At 48.0% G+C, this 18078-nt stretch overlaps 2 protein-coding genes across 6 annotated transcripts; both read left to right on the forward strand.

The window, feature by feature from the left end:
• Positions 1–2961: 2961 nt before the first annotated feature.
• On the forward strand, positions 2962–5640 carry LOC144471552 (gastrulation defective protein 1 homolog). Its single transcript, XM_078183699.1, has 2 exons — positions 2962–3330; positions 3437–5640. The coding sequence occupies exon 2, from the start codon at positions 3450–3452 to the stop codon at positions 5439–5441; it is 1992 nt and encodes a 663-aa protein (XP_078039825.1). The 5' UTR covers positions 2962–3330; positions 3437–3449; the 3' UTR covers positions 5442–5640.
• A 61-nt stretch (positions 5641–5701) lies between these two features.
• LOC144471574 (uncharacterized) lies at positions 5702–16141 on the forward strand. Of its 5 annotated transcripts, XM_078183744.1 has the most exons (11): positions 5702–7090; positions 8293–8444; positions 9294–9360; positions 9600–9844; positions 10206–10518; positions 13153–13618; positions 13977–14273; positions 14397–14451; positions 15096–15263; positions 15491–15653; positions 15760–16141. In XM_078183744.1, exons 1-11 carry the CDS (start codon positions 6992–6994, stop codon positions 15814–15816), a joined length of 2082 nt encoding a protein of 693 aa, XP_078039870.1. In that variant the 5' UTR covers positions 5702–6991; the 3' UTR covers positions 15817–16141. The 5 variants fall into 5 exon arrangements, 2 of the variants coding, with proteins under 2 accessions (XP_078039870.1, XP_078039869.1); XR_013494310.1 differs by lacking the exons at positions 14397–14451; positions 15760–16141 and having other exon boundaries at positions 15091–15263; positions 15491–15631; XR_013494311.1 differs by lacking the exons at positions 14397–14451; positions 15760–16141 and having other exon boundaries at positions 15094–15263; positions 15491–15631.
• The last annotated feature ends 1937 nt before the right edge of the window (positions 16142–18078 follow it).

Below are 18078 nucleotides of genomic sequence, written 5' to 3' on the forward strand. Positions count from 1 at the left end.
TCTTTTCCCACATATTTCTCTGGATAATAACGTAAAATATGTAATTTTGGAAGAAAAGTGTAATCATTCCAGGATTGGCATTTTTCCTAGTCTTCAAAGGTCTCTCAAACAATTTTAGATGATGCGACAACACGTTTGCCAGGCAAAAGTTGATCTACTGAAATAAGAATTTATGGTTAAAATTTTGTAAATATCCAACGAAGTGGAATATATTTATCTGTGATCCGAAGTTATCACGCGAAACAGTGGAATGTCTTACAGGGGATACCACTGACAAAAAAAGCCATTAACAATAATACCTCATGGGTGACATTGCAGTCTATTGAGACGAACGTCGCCCTAATACGCCACAAATAATTCTTACGACGCGCTTGAGTGTAATCTTGCTTTCCAAATTGTTCGGAGCCTTGCTCGGAACTAAAAAATGTTTTCTTAATCGTTTCTTAATATTATTTTCCTCATTAAATGTTAAGGGAAGCGCTGCTACACATTTGAAGCGTTTTTTTTAGTCAAAACGGAAAATAGAAAAGAAGTAGACAACGTTAAAAGAACAAAAACATGTAATTTTCCATTGTAATCAAAGGATTTCTCACCGAGAAATTGCAAAAATAGTAAATAAAAAATGGATTGTAGGGCAATATACTGTAAAAAGTTACGTAAATGAAAATCGCATTACGAAGCAACAAAAAAGGTAATAAGAAAATTTTAAATGAATATGATAAAAGGTATGATTTACGCCAAATAAAAGAAGACTCGAAGAAAAATGCATCAAAAATTGCTACAGTCAGAAAAACGTATTTGAAAAAGAAAGTTTATCCGGAAAATATTCAAATAATGTTTCGAAAAAACAATTAGCTTGGACAAAACAAAGTTAAAAGATTAGAATTTGCACGAAAATTCATGGGCATGGATTTTTCCTTCTGGAAAAACTGTATTTTTTGTAGGTTGAACAGTAGTTCTTCCTTACAAGGGTATACGTCTATTCTTGTACACAACAGCAGAACAATAATAATAAAATTTTACTTCAAAACATTTGGACCTGGTATTAGGACTTGCCGTGAATACCTAATCACCGGTACTGCGAAGATTCACTATTTGTATATCTTCGTCAAATGGAGACTGCCGTGAGCACTACCGACTACCGCATTTGCAATTGTATTTGGACATATGTTTCTAAAATTTAATTGCTACTGGAAAGTAATGAAATGGCAATGGACATGTGAAAAACTATAAGCCAGGCAAAAGAAAGAAACAGACTCAGCCAACAGTTGGAATGATCGACCGCGTACGGAAGAAACCATAAAAATAGCCGTGGAGTGTGCAGTAGCCGATGGGGGCCCTTTCCCGATAGCTTGTAGCCACCCTCGCAAACTGCTGCCCTTTTCCTTCTCCATCAGGAGCGATGCCACCCCTTGCCAAATCAGAAATCTGCCGCGTCCATCTCGTTCGAGCTGCGATGGCTGATGGCCGAGCCGAGCTAAGTCGAGCCATCGTGGAGAAGGGCACACGCATCGGACAACATTGTGTTCTCCTCCCAAACCCCGATCGATCATTCGGACTGTGAAACGCAATGGAAATATAACGATTAAGATCTAACAATAACGTCGAATCTACCGAAATAGTTGTGACACTGGAGGAATTAAAATTTGGTAGAGAGAGGGTAACACTACTCCATATGATCGAACAGCTATGGGAGACGTAGTAGAATAAATTTTCATAAATAATAGTGTCGAATAGTACCATACCTTTATTTTCTTCTTTATTATCGCTCCCACTAAGATATAGTTATCGAGAAGTTAAAAGGATATTTTGAGGGTACAGAATTGTTTACGGGAATTTTTTGCATCCATATTACACGAGAAATATCTCTTTACTATTGTAAATATAAAAAATGCTCTGAATATATGTATATGTTATTGGTAGAAATCGTTCATTCAGTAAGGAAAATGCGTGTGTGTGTGGAAAATAACATAAAATCTGTCAATGTAAGAATGAAAAGAGTTCAGCAGTCTTCCCTGCACGCAAGGGCAGAACGCGCAAAATCAAAGAAGAATAGTCGGTAATTATCCGTTACCCAACAGTTTGAGCGTTCTGCCGCTACGATTATTGGCGCTATATGGATTTTCGATTGAAGCTTCGATATTTCGCCGCAAGAGGGGCCACTATCGCCATCGGTATATTGTATAAATAATACAATTGAGTTAAATATTTCTACTTAACACTTTTAATTTGATTGAGTGTTTGGTATTTTGTAAATTAAACGTCGAAAGCAAGTGATGAATAAATGAAATTCGATCAAATGCAGTGCAACTAGAGGGATAGGATCTGCCATCTCTGTGTGAGTACGTTACTCAATTACTGCGATTTCATTACCCTAGCAAAGATTTTTGAGCGGTGTGTTCGCATGACAAATGGCAAGTTTCCTGTTCTTACTTGGTTACCGATCAGACACAAGCACTTGCTATGTCTCTCTCTCTCTCTCTCTCTCGCTCGCTCGCTCGCAATGAGGACAAAATAATGTTAATGACTGTTAACTTGTTAATTTGTGATCTCAGTTTCTTGTTAAACAGAATGCTTTCATTTAATAATATTTTCATTTAAGTAATGTACAATTAATTGACTCCTACATCTTGCAACCCTTTTATAGCATGCAAGACTGCTTCGCATCGTACATAAATCAATTAAATAATAAGTAAATATATAAATTATTCCCGTTTCGTATATTCTTGTTCTAATAGATAGTTATAAGATAGATATAAAATAAAAAACGTTAATTATCTCTAAATTTGCCACAATTTTCCTTACTTTGTCGATCACGTTGCTGAACAGCTTGAGCGATTTGTCACTATGCCTTTTGGCGCTGTACGTACCCCTAGCAGAACTTCATAATAAAGCCGCGAGAGGCGTCACTTTTCTTGCAGTTTGACGAGCACATAATTCGTGCCGTATTGAATATTGTATCTTGTATCGAAATTGGCACAAACCATCTAGCCTCAATATTTACGAAAATAACTAGGCTTTTATGGCGTAAATATAAATACAGAAAAATATAGGTAGATATGCAGGATCATTATGAACTGTTTGAGACTAAAAATATTAAATTAGAACTGTTAGTGTTCGTGACAGCTGTCAGTGCAAATATTAGTCACGTGTTGTCATCTTGATGTACATTCAAATAAGAACAAGTAGATATATTTGTGCTAGATAAATATGATATAAATCTATAAAATTGACAGACTATAAAATAACGTCAAATGTGCACAAACAGAAAAATGTGATATTTGACGAACATCATATATTTGACGAATATCATAGATCGAAATAAATAAGGTAACATAACCTCTACACAGATTTATTTTATAGCACTATATTTTTATTTGTATTATATTTCTACAAGCAATTATATTATCTATAACATAATTTTAAAATGTTGTAGATAAACCACAAACATGAGTACAAAGAAGGTTATAACGTTCGGAAAAATCAGTAAGGATTTAAATCAACAACAAACTTCGGAGAGCAAAGGAAATGTAAGTTCTGGATTTGGTACATTTGGTAAGAAATTACCAGAAACTAATGTAATCAAAATGAATGAAATTAAACCGGAGGATGAGGAAGAAACGCATAACTTAAAACAAGTTATGGGTATAACTGGCTTTGGGAAAAAAGCCAAATCATTTGATGTTCAAGAAATGTTAGAAAATATATCAAAAACTATTAACAGTAACAAACTAACTGACAATGATAAAGAGAAGAAAAGTACAGAAGTTGCAGTTACATCCTTGGAGGAAGAATCTAACAAAAGTAATAAGGATAAAGAAGACAGCGACGAAGATGACGACGATTTGGTTGGGCCTCCAGTACCTTCTGATCTTCAAGACACTTTAACTTCAGGAAAAACGACAAAACAAAAGGATAGCGATGATGAAAACGACGAGGATGAGGAAGAAGATTCTGACAGCGAAGAAACTCAGTTAAGAGATAAGGTTCCATGTAGTCATGAAGTTACAATGACGCACGGTACAAAAGCAGTGACTGCCATTGCAGCAGATCCCTCTGGAGCAAGATTAGCATCTGGTTCGATCGATTACGACGTTTGCTTTTGGGATTTTGCTGGCATGGATTCGTCTATGCGGAGCTTTAGAACTCTTCAACCTTGCGAGAATCATCCAATAAAATGTTTACAGTATTCCATGACCGGTGACGTTATATTGGTAATATCGGGGTCTGCACAGGCAAAGGTTCTGGATCGGGATGGTTTCGAGAAATGCGAAACGGTAAAAGGCGATCAGTACATAACTGATATGGCGTGTACGAAAGGCCATACAGCAGGACTAAACAGCGGCTGTTGGCATCCTTTCACAAAGGAAGAATACATGACCTGTTCTCAAGACAGTACCTGCAGGATATGGATTTTGTATAGGCCGCGTGCTCACAAGTACCTAATCAAATGCAGGGCGCAAAACGGAGTGAAAACTATACCCACCACGTGCGGCTACAGCCGCGAAGGCACAGTGGTTGCTTGCGGTTGCGTGGACGGTTCGATACAGATGTGGGATCATAGAAAAAATTTCGTAAATCCGTCGTTGATTCAGAGGAATGCCCACGCGCAAGGTTCCGAGATATCGAGCTTGAGTTTCTCGTATCTCGGACACATGCTGGCGACCAGGAGCTGCGACGACACGCTCAAGCTCTGGGACTTGAGGGCGTTTAGATCTCCGGTTTTCGAGGCCCGGAACCTATATTCTCGGTACGACACGACCGACTGTATGTTCAATCCGGACGACTCGATCGTGATTACTGGGGAGTCCTTGAACAGGGGTCAGAACACTGGAAGAGTATTGTTCTACGATACAAAGACGTTCGACCTCGTCAACGAGATAAGCGTGACGAACTCGCACGTAATCAAAACATTGTGGCACCCGAAGTTGAATCAGGTATTCGTTGGCTGCGGAAACGGTATAGTTAAAGTGTACTACGACTCAAAGAAGAGTTTGAGAGGCGCGAAACTGTGCGTAGTGAAGACACACATGAAACAGAAGCTCATCGAGGTGATGTCCACTCAGCAAATCATAACGCCGCACGCTCTGCCATTGTTCAGACAGGACAGACCGAAATCCGTGCGTAAGCAGATGGAGAAGGATCGGTTGGATCCAGTCAAATCACGGAGGCCGGACTTACCGATCACTTCGGGTCAGGGAGGAAGAGTCGCCTCCTCCGGAGGAACACTTAGCTCGTATGTAATTCGAAACTTGGGTCTAAGCAAGAGGATAGAGGACGACCAAGATCCGCGAGAAGCGATCCTTAAGTACGCCAAAGTGGCTGAAGAAAATCCATACTGGATAGCCCCAGCCTACAAAAAGACACAACCGAAAACGATCTTCCAACCCGACGAAGCAGGCCAGGATGGACCGTCTAGCGCGAAGAAACCGAAAACTTGAAGCGTTCCGTCGACTCACTGAACCGGACGTTAGGGTAAAATAGTTTTCAATGGACTAAATCGGTTCGATTTTCTTTTAGAAATAGACGTAATATACATTATTCTGTAAAACGTGACGAGCGTGACGTATACACGAGCATTTCAATACACGGTGTGTATTCAGTTTAATTGTGGAATTAAACGGACGTTATTTAAGTATACTTTTTCTCCATGATTATACCTGTCTTCCTTTTCGATACAGCGATCCTGTTCGAATCGCGGATCGGTGGCAACGGGATAAACGTAGATCGGCGTGGACAAGAGCGCGGTATGGTGAAGCGAAACGTATCTCTTGGTAGGACGAGGAGGAAATCGAGGACCCGAATCTAAATAAATCGATCAGTAAATAGATCGAGCCTGCTTCCTGCTGTTTTCCGATTGGGTAGCAAGGGGAGCATCAGAGGAGGGTTGCTGGGGGGAGAAGGGGTCGTGTATTTGTGGCGTTCGAGTCGGCAGTTGCGATCGCCTCCTGGCAAACTTTATCGTGACACCGTTTCGTGCGTGTTCGAGAGTCAGCCGGTTCGTACGATCGAGTTCGTTTCCGCCGTAACCGATCCGACTCGGTTTCGCGCTCGATGAATCTGGTGATATAGTAATTTTCCTCGGTGTGCAATTACCCTGTGCGTCGTGGTGCACCGTTCCCTGCGACAGTTCCTCTCGCGATACTTACTGGCAAGTAATCAGAAGTAACCGATAGACGAGACAGAGCGAGAAAGGGAAAGAGTATGAAAGGGATGGAAAGAGAAAGATGAAGAGCGAGAGAGATGGATAGGGCAGAAATCATTGAGAAAATTCGCGCACCGCTCGACTATATTCGTTTCGGGCGACGCGTGCGGCCACTTCCGCGTACATACTACGAATTCCTCGCGGCCACCGCTGCGTACCGTTGCCTTTTTGCTCATGTTCCTCGTTTACTATCTTTTAACCATCGTCGACAGAAACGCCGTCGCGACGTGTCGCAGTCGAGAACCGGTCCCACGAAAAAACGTACCGGTCCTCGAAAACTAAAAAGAAATGGTTCCGGCGAACCGTCGAGCCTTTCAACGCGTTGGCAATCGTTCCCTTTTCATCGAGGAATTCGATTCCTTTCTATTTCCGAGTGCGCTTAAGTATAACCGTTCGAATCCTATAGTCTTCGGCGGAATAAGAAAAGAGTCGAAAGCTGAAGAGATGCGGATGACCGCGAACTCGCGCGATCGATCGAACACGCGCCAAGATCGAGGCTCTCGGGTTCGAATAGCGCGGCTCCGGTGCGGTACGCGCGGTATTTAGTACGTTTGTGATTCGAGGAAACACAAGCTCGCAAATAAACCTCCTAACTTAAGCCCGCACCCAATTTCGTTTCTCTTGCGTTACATAATCGAAACGAATCGAACCGAGCGGAAACATCGTCGAGATCGCGGACAATCCACCCGGGGGTAGGATACTTGCGGTCTCTCGACACTCCAACGGATTCGATCGCATTTCCATGGGATTTTCGTGATCACGTGACTTTTACAGATGTAGAACATCATGGCTATCAGCATCAAGTTCACGAAATTCGACAACACACCATGGGGATTTCGATTGGCGGGCGGGAGCGACTTCCCGCAGCCACTGACTGTCATCAGAGTACGTACTTCTAGTTACGATCGATTTCACGTTATTTCGAGTGCATCCTCCATGGATATGTTTGCGGCGAGTTATAGTCTCGTGTCTGGGTCACGTAACAATGCGCACCAGAAATTTTGAACGACTAACAACAACGCGATCCCGTAACCGACGGCCGCACAGATGCGAAGTAGCACGGCTGGTTGCATGCTCCCAGGGGTCGGCGTTTCAACGCAACGGTAAAGTGGGGATTTTTGCGTCTTCCTGTGACAGGGTCTACGTTATCGGTAGCGCAAACCACAGTCGCGGCAATTCTCGCGGAATTTTAAACTAGTTTCATTAATTGCTGTCCCGCGAATTTCATTTATTAAACGAAATTTCATATTGTTGCTTAACCCCGTGCCGTGTAATTTTCTTCATGGCTGCAGCTACCGGTATTGTTTCTATCGTAAACGATTTTTGGAGAAAAGAAAATATTACATTCGTTGTGTGACTACATTTAATGATGACCAAAGAAAAGAAGTTGGTCATAACTGCGGAATTTTATGCAAAATCAAAATTGTCCGTATAGTATTTACAAGTACAGGAGCTGCATAGATATTTATATCATTTTGCAATTATTTTAATAAGTTAGAATAAGTTTAATGGTATATTCAAATACCTTAAAAATTCTTCAATTCCAATTACTTAGTTTTGTCATAAATGCATGCAATCCGCACTCTAGTCATAACACTCGATTAACAAATTGTATTTGTCAACTTCATCTCGAGTCTGACACGACAATGTACCACAATCTTTAACGACTGTACTACATCGAAGAGATAACGCGTTAAGTTTTGTCAAGTTACGTCAAGTTTTATTTCGAGGTTTTTTAACACTTTACCGACCGGCCATTGGGTCGTAAAATTTTAGCTCAATGTTAAATTTTCGTTTCTATTTCCATTTTATTTATTTGATTAATCGCGAAAGATATTTAATTTAAAAAATTATATAATAACAGTGAAGCTTACGGTAGTAGAATTTAATACATTGATCTCAATAATAGATATCAAATTATTGGTTAATGTGATAATCGATTCAAAGGCCACCGTTCGGGGGAAAAAGCCGATTAATAGGCTACCGGTCGCTAAAGTGTTAATTGTACAATTGTTTCAAATGGTTCTTCATCCGGAACGAGGATTACGATAAAACAGAGACGAACGTAAATGGAACGTGTTTGGCAGGTGACAGAGGGGAGCCTCGCAGAATGCATGGGCTTGAAGGTCGGCGACGTCGTGGTCCGATTGAACGACCAGGCGATCGGCAGCTTGACCCACGGTCAGGCGCACGAAGAGGTGGTGCGAGCGGGCAATAATTTCGTTCTTGGGATACAGCGGTGAGTAAACTCGCGGGTTTACCGCGACAATCGCATCAAATAAACCGCAAACAAAGCACGCGCGAATTCTGAATGGGCGTCGACGAGCGACCGGAAGCGGTCCGCCGAATCGATAGTGACGCAACAATGGTCCTTGTCCCAATGTCAACGACACGTTGCGCATCGTCTCGGTCCGCTTGGACCGTGAAGCTTAACTTGAACTACTTTTGCCCCGAGAATTTTCTCGGATGATTCACCTATAGCGAATTTATCTGCGACGCGCGTTCGCGCGGCGACCAACCGCGCCGATGCCGCTGGTTTAATAATATTCCATCTTGTTCGCGTATTATTTCTTCGATTCGACCGACACGCTTCGACGTTTCGTTTCCGCGGAGAAGGATGATCTTCGGGAATGTGGTCGCTGTGGCCCTGTACGGCTTCGTATATTATAATAATACGTCGGGGCCAGAGTATCCCGGCGTTACGGGCAACGTGAGGCAACGGGATTGCAACACTTATAAATAGGTGACCCAGAATGAAATCTGTTTATCATTGGTCGGCGATTTTATTGCTGGCATTTACTCCTCGCGCGTTTGTTCCCCGATCCCTCTCATTACCGTTTCGCGCGTGAACCGGCTCGTAGTCGGCCAGGCTCGCCGAAAACCGAGTTAAAATCGTCGCCCGTTCCCAATTCCAAAGTTCGCTTCGCTTCGCTCCGGCCTATCGCGCACTTTGCCGCAAGCACAAACGAGATCGTAAACTAGATCGAGCACGGAAAACGCGAGGACGCGTCGTCGTGCCATTCTATCGATTCCACCGATTCCATCGTCTAAATCGGCCAGCCATTAATCGACGCGATTGTTGCCGCAGAGAAGGAGATCCACAAAAGGCTCTGGAGGGGCTGTCCGAGGAGAACATCGTCCCGTACAAGATTCCCGTACGTACCTCTCGAATCGTTCGAGCCGGCCGTTGCTTAACCCGCTAACCGATCATCGATCGCACCGATCGAGCTCGCGCACACTCTATCATTCTATCTCTCTCTCTCACGATAAGCAAAATAGAACTGTTTCTCCCGATGCGGATAACGGGTTAAGAATAATCTCGAGCCCTCGGTCCTTTCCTAATCCAAACCCAGTTACGACCAGACCGTTGACCACGAGGTGGTTCGTTTGTTAGCTAGCGGAACTGCCGCCGGTATTCCCGGAGCAGATCTTGAAGGAGGAGACGGTGGTCGAGCAGTACGAGGAGATCACGTACGAGGAGAAGACCGCGGAGGAGGCCAAGCCAGAAGTGGAACCGCTCCCGGACAAACCAAAAGACGAGAACAGCGAGATCGTGCCGAATCAGAATCTCACAGACGACGAGATCGCTCAGTTGATTCTCGAGGAAGAGGAGCTGCTCGACGACAAAGGAGTTTTGGGGTAGAGATTCTTCGTTCCTTCCGTTCCTCGTTGCTCTATATGTACATACTAGGCCTCGGCGATATCGGGGGTTACGCCTCTTCGCTTCCGTCGCGCGTCTCGTTCACCCGTAGTCGCCTAAATGCTACGCACACGCACACGAAGCAACGGGCCCACGCGCCCGATGTGCCGAAAGAGACGATACGAGGGAGCGAGACACTGCGGCAGGAGTCGGAAGATGTAGCCCTCTGCGTCACCGAGTTGCGTGCACTTAATCCCGGGCCCTGCTTCACACTAACTGTTTAACGCTCGGGTAAAATTCGTGAGGTGGCAGACGCCTTGGCGGAGTGGCAGCTAGCTGATCCCGGCTGTCGCGTTTCAGGGTGAACTTCAAGAAGCTCCGACCCCGGGCGACGGTGCTGAAGCAGTCGAAGGTGATCGAGGAGCTGCAGAATATCGCGACAGCGGAGCCACCGTTGGTCGAACAGCTGAGACGCACGTCGGTATTCCTGCAGAAGCCGCAGCGGCCGATCCCGCAGCCGCGCAAGAAGGAGGAGGAGGGCGAGGAGATCGAAGTCGAGTCTTACCGGGTGGTGATCACCAAGCAGAAGAAGAGGACTGTGACCGACCGGCTGCTGGAGAAGGGCTTGCTCAAGCCGGAAGAGCCAAAGACCCCGGAGCCCCCGACCCCCGAGGTAAACATGGCCAGTTGCGAAACGGTGGTGAGAATCGAGGAGACGATCCTCCCTCTCGGCGAGGACAAGTCGTGCGAGCTGCATTCTATCGAGCAGCTCGAGGTAGTCGATTCCGAATCGCTCGAGTTTCCCTCGACTTCGTCCCCTCCGATCGTAATCGAACCGGAAACCGTCGTTGTCGGGCACTTGGAAGCCGTCGCGCCGGCGCAACCCTCGAAGCGCAGAGAGGCCGCAGTTGCGGCGCGGCGGCCCTTGATCAAACGAAAGTCGAAAGGTTTCTACACGAGGGGCCATTATTTCCGGCGCTGCTTGTTCGGAAAAAAGAGCCTCTCGGACGCTAAGAAACCGGTCAGAGCCAAGTCCTCGTTCCGAGAGCAACCGCAGCAGGACGTCGTCGAGAACGTTCCGCTCGATTCCGAGGCGCCGAAAGAAGAATTGCGGTGTGATATCGTCGAGAAATCGCCGAGGTACAGGGTCAAAGGTCGCTACCTCGAGACGTATTTGAAGAGCGAGGACAACTGGATGAGGCGAATGGTCGACGGGCTCCTCGACAAGCCGGAGAGCTTCTCTTCGAGCAGACTGTTCGACAGGCTGGTCTCGCGCAAGGAGGTGTCCTGGCGCAGGACCCGCTACGGGGAGAGGATCCTCGCGCGCACCGTCGAGTTCGTCGCTATTCGTCTTCGCTCGGACCTGTTGGCCTATCTCGAGCAAGGCGGCTCCATGGATGCTCTGAATCCGGCCAAGTCCGTGATTCGCAAGCGATTCTATCTGAAGGGTCGCTACTTCCAGCGTATCCTTTGGATGAACGTTGCACGTTTGGTGAACTATCTGAAGGGCGTCTCGTCCTCGAGAGACGTCCCGCGCCGCGACAGAAGGAGGAGCTCGATGATTAAAATGAAAGGTCGATACGTGGAGAAGTGTCTGCAGAACGGTCTGTTCTCGCGCGCCGCGACGCGCCCTTTCGTCGTGTCCTCGAAGAGAAAGCTGTTCCCTCGGACTCGCTATGGCGAGCGTATTCTGAAGAAGCACTTCGAGTCGCTTGGCGTGATCGTGGGCTACCTTCGCGACCAGATCCTACGAGCCATTTCCGATTCGTCGGCGCTCGGCTCGCGGAGCTGTCTTTCGGATCGAGAGGACCGCGCCGCGTTCTCCGATCTGGTTCGCTCCTCGAAAGACTTCATATCAACGGAGGTGTTCCACCGTGGCAGCAGACGCCTCTCGAGACCCTGCTGCCGAGCCAGCGATTCCGAGACGAGCTCGTTCGCTTTTCTGCGAGACCTTGTCCTTGATCGGCTCCCAGCCAAAATTACCGGCCGATCCGCCGATCGGCCGGTGATCGCCGAGAAGAAAGCGACCAGCCTCGACGTGGATCGCGACGGTCGCAGGTTGTCTTTCGTCCCGACGATCCTCTACGAGGGCCTGACGAACCGCATCGGCGTCGACTTTACGAGGCTGGTGGCGTACGCGTTCGTACCCTGCACTTCGATCATCTTGCTCTACCTGTACAAGTAATCTGCTCGATTCTCGCTCGATCGTCCGCAGCGCCGCTTTTTGCCGATTTACCTTAGCTTTCGCCGAGCAAGCCTCGGGACGATATTATTGTGGCCCGCCCGTAAACGCGTAGGAACACAAGACGAAAAATGGTGTTGGTTATTCGTAATGTGTGTTGTTGTTGTTGTTGTTCTTGTATCTTCTTGTCCAGTGTAACCGCATAACGTGTTTACTCGTAGCTAGAGGCAACTTGTTCCCAGAGCCGGATGCGGAGAACTTTTTTGTTCGTTCTAACATTAGCAATAATAACACCGTGACGATTCCCGGGGTCGGAATTAGATCGATTTGTCGCGCAGCCCGACATGTTATGTGTAATCGTAGTGCAGTATACTCGTAGCTGACTCGATCCGCGCGTCTGGTCCGAACGAGTGCAGAGTAGAACTTTTCAAATGTCGGATCGATGCATGTACAATGTCTCTGTCTCACCATATACACACTCTCATTGTCAATGTACGTACACGAATAGAAGTAAAAAGAAAAAAGATAAAAAAAAGAGTACCCAGCACGTTCGAAATAAAATGCGTATGTTTGGATGGATCCAGAGCCATAGAATCTCGATAAACCCTTAACAGATTTCAATCGAGGCTGCCGTTGGGACTCAGCTATCTGGAAACGGCTACTTATCCCGATAATCCTGTCCGCTTCCCGGAAACGAACCCGAATGCACGCGGAACCGGTGAGTATCTCTCTTTCTCTCTTTTTCTGCCTCAAGAAGTCACGTTTGTGTCACGCGTGTCTATTATTCGAGTACATGCCCGTGTATCGAGTACACCTTGTAGAGGAGGGTAAAGTAAAGTGGTACAAGCCGCGTAAGCGTTGTGCGACACAGGCGTATATTTGTTCTCGAGTGGCTGAAAAAGCAAAGAACGTATTTGGCGGATTCTTTTTGAAATCCTCATGAAATCTGGCTGGACATTAGAGAAAATCGTGACGGTGCCCGAGGGCGACGCGAATGAAGGCCGGAAAGGAAAGTTTCTGTGTGCATTTCGGTTGGTTTACGCGGTCGAACAAACAAACGATGGCGCCGAGCATCGCTGCTGCCCACGGCGTGCCGAAGTTTTCTAGTGGTTTCTCTGAATTTAGACGACACCAGAACCCGGCTATCGATCTGACCAGGAACGCGAGGTCGACTCGCGTCCCGAATCGAAGGCGGAGTCCGCGAAGCCTGACAGCGAGGCTGATCAGCGGTCTCAAGAGGACATCCTCGAACAGGCGAGCCCCGAACCGGAAGTTTCTCGCGAGGAAGAGACCTGCAGCATTCAGCGATCGGCCAGGGAAACGGTGATCAGCGAGATCGAAAAAGAGATGGCGGATGTCGCATCGAAGGTTGATCGGGAGAAGATCAAGGAGCTAGTCAGCACGGAGATCAACCTGGAGAAGCAGCTGGAGAACGTGCAGCAGCAGCTACTGTCGTTAAAGCAGCTCCCAAGCGAAATCGAGAGTCACCTAAGAATCGTTTCGGAGCAACTGCAAAAGATCATGGAGCTGAGTGGCGTGCAAAACGGCGTGCAAAACGGCGCCACCGACGAGAACGAGAAGACCTCACGAGGTAAGCTCGCTGGCTAACGTTGCGTCGCTAAGGCCTCGATCGGTACGGCTCGAGAGAGTATACGCGAATATTTTCGAATTTCACGAATTTCGATTTTGAATCAGTGCCAAGGATAGTCGTGAGCGCGTCGAGCACTCTATCTCGCGCAATCTATCGTTTCTATGCCGTACTTGTTTCGTTCGCCGATGGCTCGAGCGAGATCAAACCACCCATTTGTTACACCAACCGCCGCCAATCCTCCCTTTCCCTGCAACTATCCTGTCAATCAATACATTCCGGATCCATTGACATCGATCGATACCTTCCTCGGACGGATCTATGGAATCACCCCGAATGCATTGTCACGGTGACGTTTCAGAGGAAGAAGAGGAGACGAAACAGTCGGAGGACGAGCAGGAGGAGGAGCAGGTGGAGCACGAGGAAGAGACGGAGGAGACCGACTTCACAGAGGACTTCTCGTACACCGCGTACTACGACGAACAGCAGCACGAGCGAGTCGTCTCGCAGACCGTGGAGGAGGACGAGGAGGAGACCGAGACGCAGGAGCTCGAGGGCACGCTGTCGGTGAAGAGCGAGGAGGGCAGCAGGGTGAAAAAGTTCGTGGTCTCGTACGAGACGAAAGTTATCAAGTCGCCGAGCCCGGCCCCGTCCCACGGTAAATCTCTCTCTTATCTTCGGTTCGATCGCCGCGCCGATCTCCTCTCTTACCGCGGGGAGATCCGTCGTGAACGGGTCGCCTATGATTGATGATAATTACCGATTGTCGAACAACTTGTAGGAAGTTTCGAACCCGACCCAAAACTCTCGCCGAAAGATCAAGTAATTCAGGAGTTGCAGGTATTCTGGAAACCGATGTGGAATGCGTGATCGTGTTGTGTACCCCGTCTCGTACCGCCCGCGGCCCACCCCGTGGATTTACTACGTTTTAATCGCATCGATGTTGCCCCGTGGATTCTACTGTAATCGCTGCTCGAACCGTACCCTGATCTCTCTCTCTCTCTCTCTCTCTCTCTTCCTCACTCACTCTCTCTCTCTCTCTCTCTATCTATCTATCTTTCTTCTACTGTCTTTTACTCTCTGGTCCGCGAGATATTCCTCGCGTACTTCCAACATAAGAATTAACAGCCGTCCATTAAACGTTCCCGGTGATACCGCGCGCAAGCTGTCCGATGTTGAAAAGTGCCGATCGCTGCCCTTGAGCTCCCAAGTCCTTAAACTTCGCGGAGCGAAAGTATCCGTGTCACGCGTGTTGCACGTGTACGTGTACCCCGGGTCCCCGGTCCACGGCCCCCGAGCCACGGGCCTCAGGCCCGATCCGCAAGCCCGAGGCCTCGAGCATCGAGCATCGAGCCCCGCAACGCGAATTCCTCCTCCGGTAACCCTTGTCTTGTCGCGCGAGCATTCCTCGAGAGAAACCCCCCGCCTGCTTCCCCTCTGCTCCTGAGAATGACGCTAGATTTCGCATCTTCCAGCAGAGAATGCAACAGAGAGGAAGGAAAGCCTCGCAGGACATGTGGCCGCAGGCTAAGCAGGTCGAGCTCACTCTGGGCCGCAGATGGAGGTGTCCGAACGATTTCTTCAACGACGAAATGATCGCCGAGGTTCTATCTTCCCAGGCGGAAGTTATTCGAGGCAGAGCCCTAGGGTAAGCATCCCGTCGCACCTTATCGGAATCCGGCCGGGTTTCAATTAGCTCCTTTCACTTGAATTCGGCCCCGAGCCACGGATTTTCTATCTGACTCATCGTGTTCGCCACGATCGTCTCGGGAAATTGTTCCATGATTCACCGACGATCGATGCGCGCCACGAATTTCCGAGTCGCTGCCCGAACATGTTACCGATGCTTATATTCCGATTGATCCCATCGAGCAGAGTGAACTTCAAGAAGTACGAGAAGACGGCGCTGCCCAACTACGACCACCTGATGAACTCGAGCGTCTACAAGATGATTCATAAGATGGACAAGGAGCCGAGGAAAGGAATTCCAGCGAGACCAGCGAAAGTGAACGCCGCGGAGGACATAATCGAGAGGGTCGTACGTATTCGTTTACGGTTCGCCGTCGTTTTTCAAAGCGGTCCGACCGTCTGCGTTCTCTCTCTCTCTCTCTCACACACACCTGTCCGCGTTTGCTTCCTTTCAGAAATCTCCAGCGTTGAGCGTCGCGGACGACAGGAGTACTCGAAGCGTCAGCCACTAAGCCTCCGGAACACCGAACCAATTCATTCTCTCGATTACCAGAAGACGAACCAGAAGAACCGAGCAACCAACCCGCGAGCCACATCGCACCATAAGACAAAAAACGTTAAACGTTAAATGAACGCGTGCGCCTAGACCGAGAGCATCGAGCCGTTACGTGAATCATTAGGTATGTTGCGTGCCGTATACACATACATACATACATACAAACATACGTACATACATGCATACGTACATACATCCATGCATACATACATACATGCTTATATACATACATGCATACATACATACATGCATACATACATACATACATACATGCATACATACATACATACATAAACGTCTCGAAGTGCAAGCATTGTCAAAATCATTACGAGAATTAAGCCATTGATAAAGATTAATAAAAGGATTGAATCATTTTCGTAATACGGTCTGCTCTTTATGTCTACCGGCGCAAAACTCCCAGTCACACCTTCGGAGAACTCGTTCGGAGGAACCACAGCGTACGCTGGACGAATGCCTGAGGACGTGGACGATGAGGAATTTTTAGACACATTTTGAACATTGAACCGTACAGCCAATTCTCATGACGTGCACTTAATAGATTCGACTTCGATCGACGAGTCGATGAAGAAGCGTCACGAAAGTCCGCGAAACTGTGAATCACGGGGGAATCGCCGTTTTATCTGGGTCACGTCTTCTGGCATCATCCTGCTGACGCAACCAGACAGCCGAACGTAAGATCGTTTCGCAGAATCGGATATCCGAGGTGGAATCTAGTCTCACGGATGACTCGCGGACGAGTGGAGAGCGTGCTTTCACCTTTCCAGAGTTTCCGAGTCACCGCGTCTACGTGGACTCGACGGTGTCCCGCGCGGTACCATGGTTTCATGGTCCCGTGTCCCGTGTCCCGTGTCTCGTGTTCCGCGCGCGTACCCGGGAGAAGCTGAGTCACGTCTGCCTGCTGGCCAAAGAACGTTCTTTCTCTCCTCTCCCTCTTTCTCCGTCGTCCGCGTCGGTTTCTCTCGTGCTCTCGCAGCCTCCGAGAACGTGACGTCGGCCCCGAGCAATTTATGTAAAGCATTCTAGGCATGATTCACGAACTAGTTCGCGCCCTCGTGACCGCCACCGGCGCAGAAAATGCAGTCACACCGCTCGACACCACGAAAATCTCGGTTCATCGAGACGCGGTACAGCGCGACGTAGCAATCGCGACGCAGACGCGAAAAGGCATTCGCAAAGACAACGCCTCGAACCTTGCGTCCACTGTGGGCACGATCCTCTCGAGTCACGAATCCGTACACGTCCGATGACAATCGATCGGAACTCCGCTCTCGACGGGTTGTTAACGGACTCGCATCCCGCAGAAGCGCGGCATGGCGCGCCGCGAGTCGAATGTCCGCGCCAAGGACACGCCAGCAAGACGAGAGCTACCCGCTAATCGTATCGATCGTCGGTCCGATCGTACCGAGGACCGCATGGGTGGATCCGATACCGAGCAAGGTGCTTTTTCATGCTTTTTGCAGCTGAAGCTGCAGAAATCTCGCAAGGTACAGGTGTTTATGGATAGAGGAGTCCTATCGGAACAAACCTACGCAAATTGGAATACGTCAAAATCGCATTGGTTTGTTTTCAATTCCACTGCTGTGGATGGCATGCTATCGAACTGTCCTACGGATTCTTTCTTTGGTAAACAGGGTACAATCGATATCGGAGAACTACTATAAAATTCTAAATAACTCCACGCAACCGGAGCCACGGTTCTGCAGCCGTACGAAATTGGGGAACGCCGGAAACACGTTGTTGTTTTCTTTTTCTATTCTACACTTGCCGATGGATCGTTATCGGACCGGAGAGGAACATGTAGGTAAGGCCGCTGCACCTTGAGCTTTTTCTCTGGGTTAAGCAGGGTACAATAGAGGTGGAAAAATTACGGCGACCCGTGGATTTCACGGCATCCACCTCCTCTCGGTAGATGGATAGTTTGCTTCCTCTTTCCATTAGAATGGTCCCCCTTCAACCCCTGATTCCCCCCCAGTGTCCACCGGTTTCCTCCGGTCCCTGGGTCGCGGTTGTTCCACCCATCATGCCCCCTCCGCCTCGGGATTCCGGATCGCGGTCTCGTTCGTTGCCGCGTGTTATCCCCATCCCCGCCCCATGGCCTTTGCCGCGGCACAGTCGAATCGGATGGAAGGAAGGAAGGCAGCCAGGCAGTAAGGCAGGCAAGCCCCGCTGCCCGACTGACCGTCCTCGACGTCTCGTC

The sequence above is a fragment of the Augochlora pura genome, chromosome 6 (genome assembly GCF_028453695.1).
Source record: "Augochlora pura isolate Apur16 chromosome 6, APUR_v2.2.1, whole genome shotgun sequence".
NCBI lineage: Eukaryota > Metazoa > Arthropoda > Insecta > Hymenoptera > Halictidae > Augochlora > Augochlora pura.

Excerpts from the sequence above, each read along its gene's own strand:
- LOC144471552 (XM_078183699.1), top strand. The coding sequence starts at position 3,450 with ATGAGTACAAAGAAGGTTATAACGTTCGGAAAAATCAGTAAGGATTTA.
- LOC144471574 (XM_078183743.1), top strand. The coding sequence starts at position 6,992 with ATGGCTATCAGCATCAAGTTCACGAAATTCGACAACACACCATGGGGA. Across the intron at positions 9,361-9,599 it reads TCGTCCCGTACAAGATTCCC|CTAGCGGAACTGCCGCCGGT; the intron begins GTACGTACCTCT and ends TTCGTTTGTTAG. Across the intron at positions 9,845-10,205 it reads GACGACAAAGGAGTTTTGGG|GGTGAACTTCAAGAAGCTCC; the intron begins GTAGAGATTCTT and ends GTCGCGTTTCAG.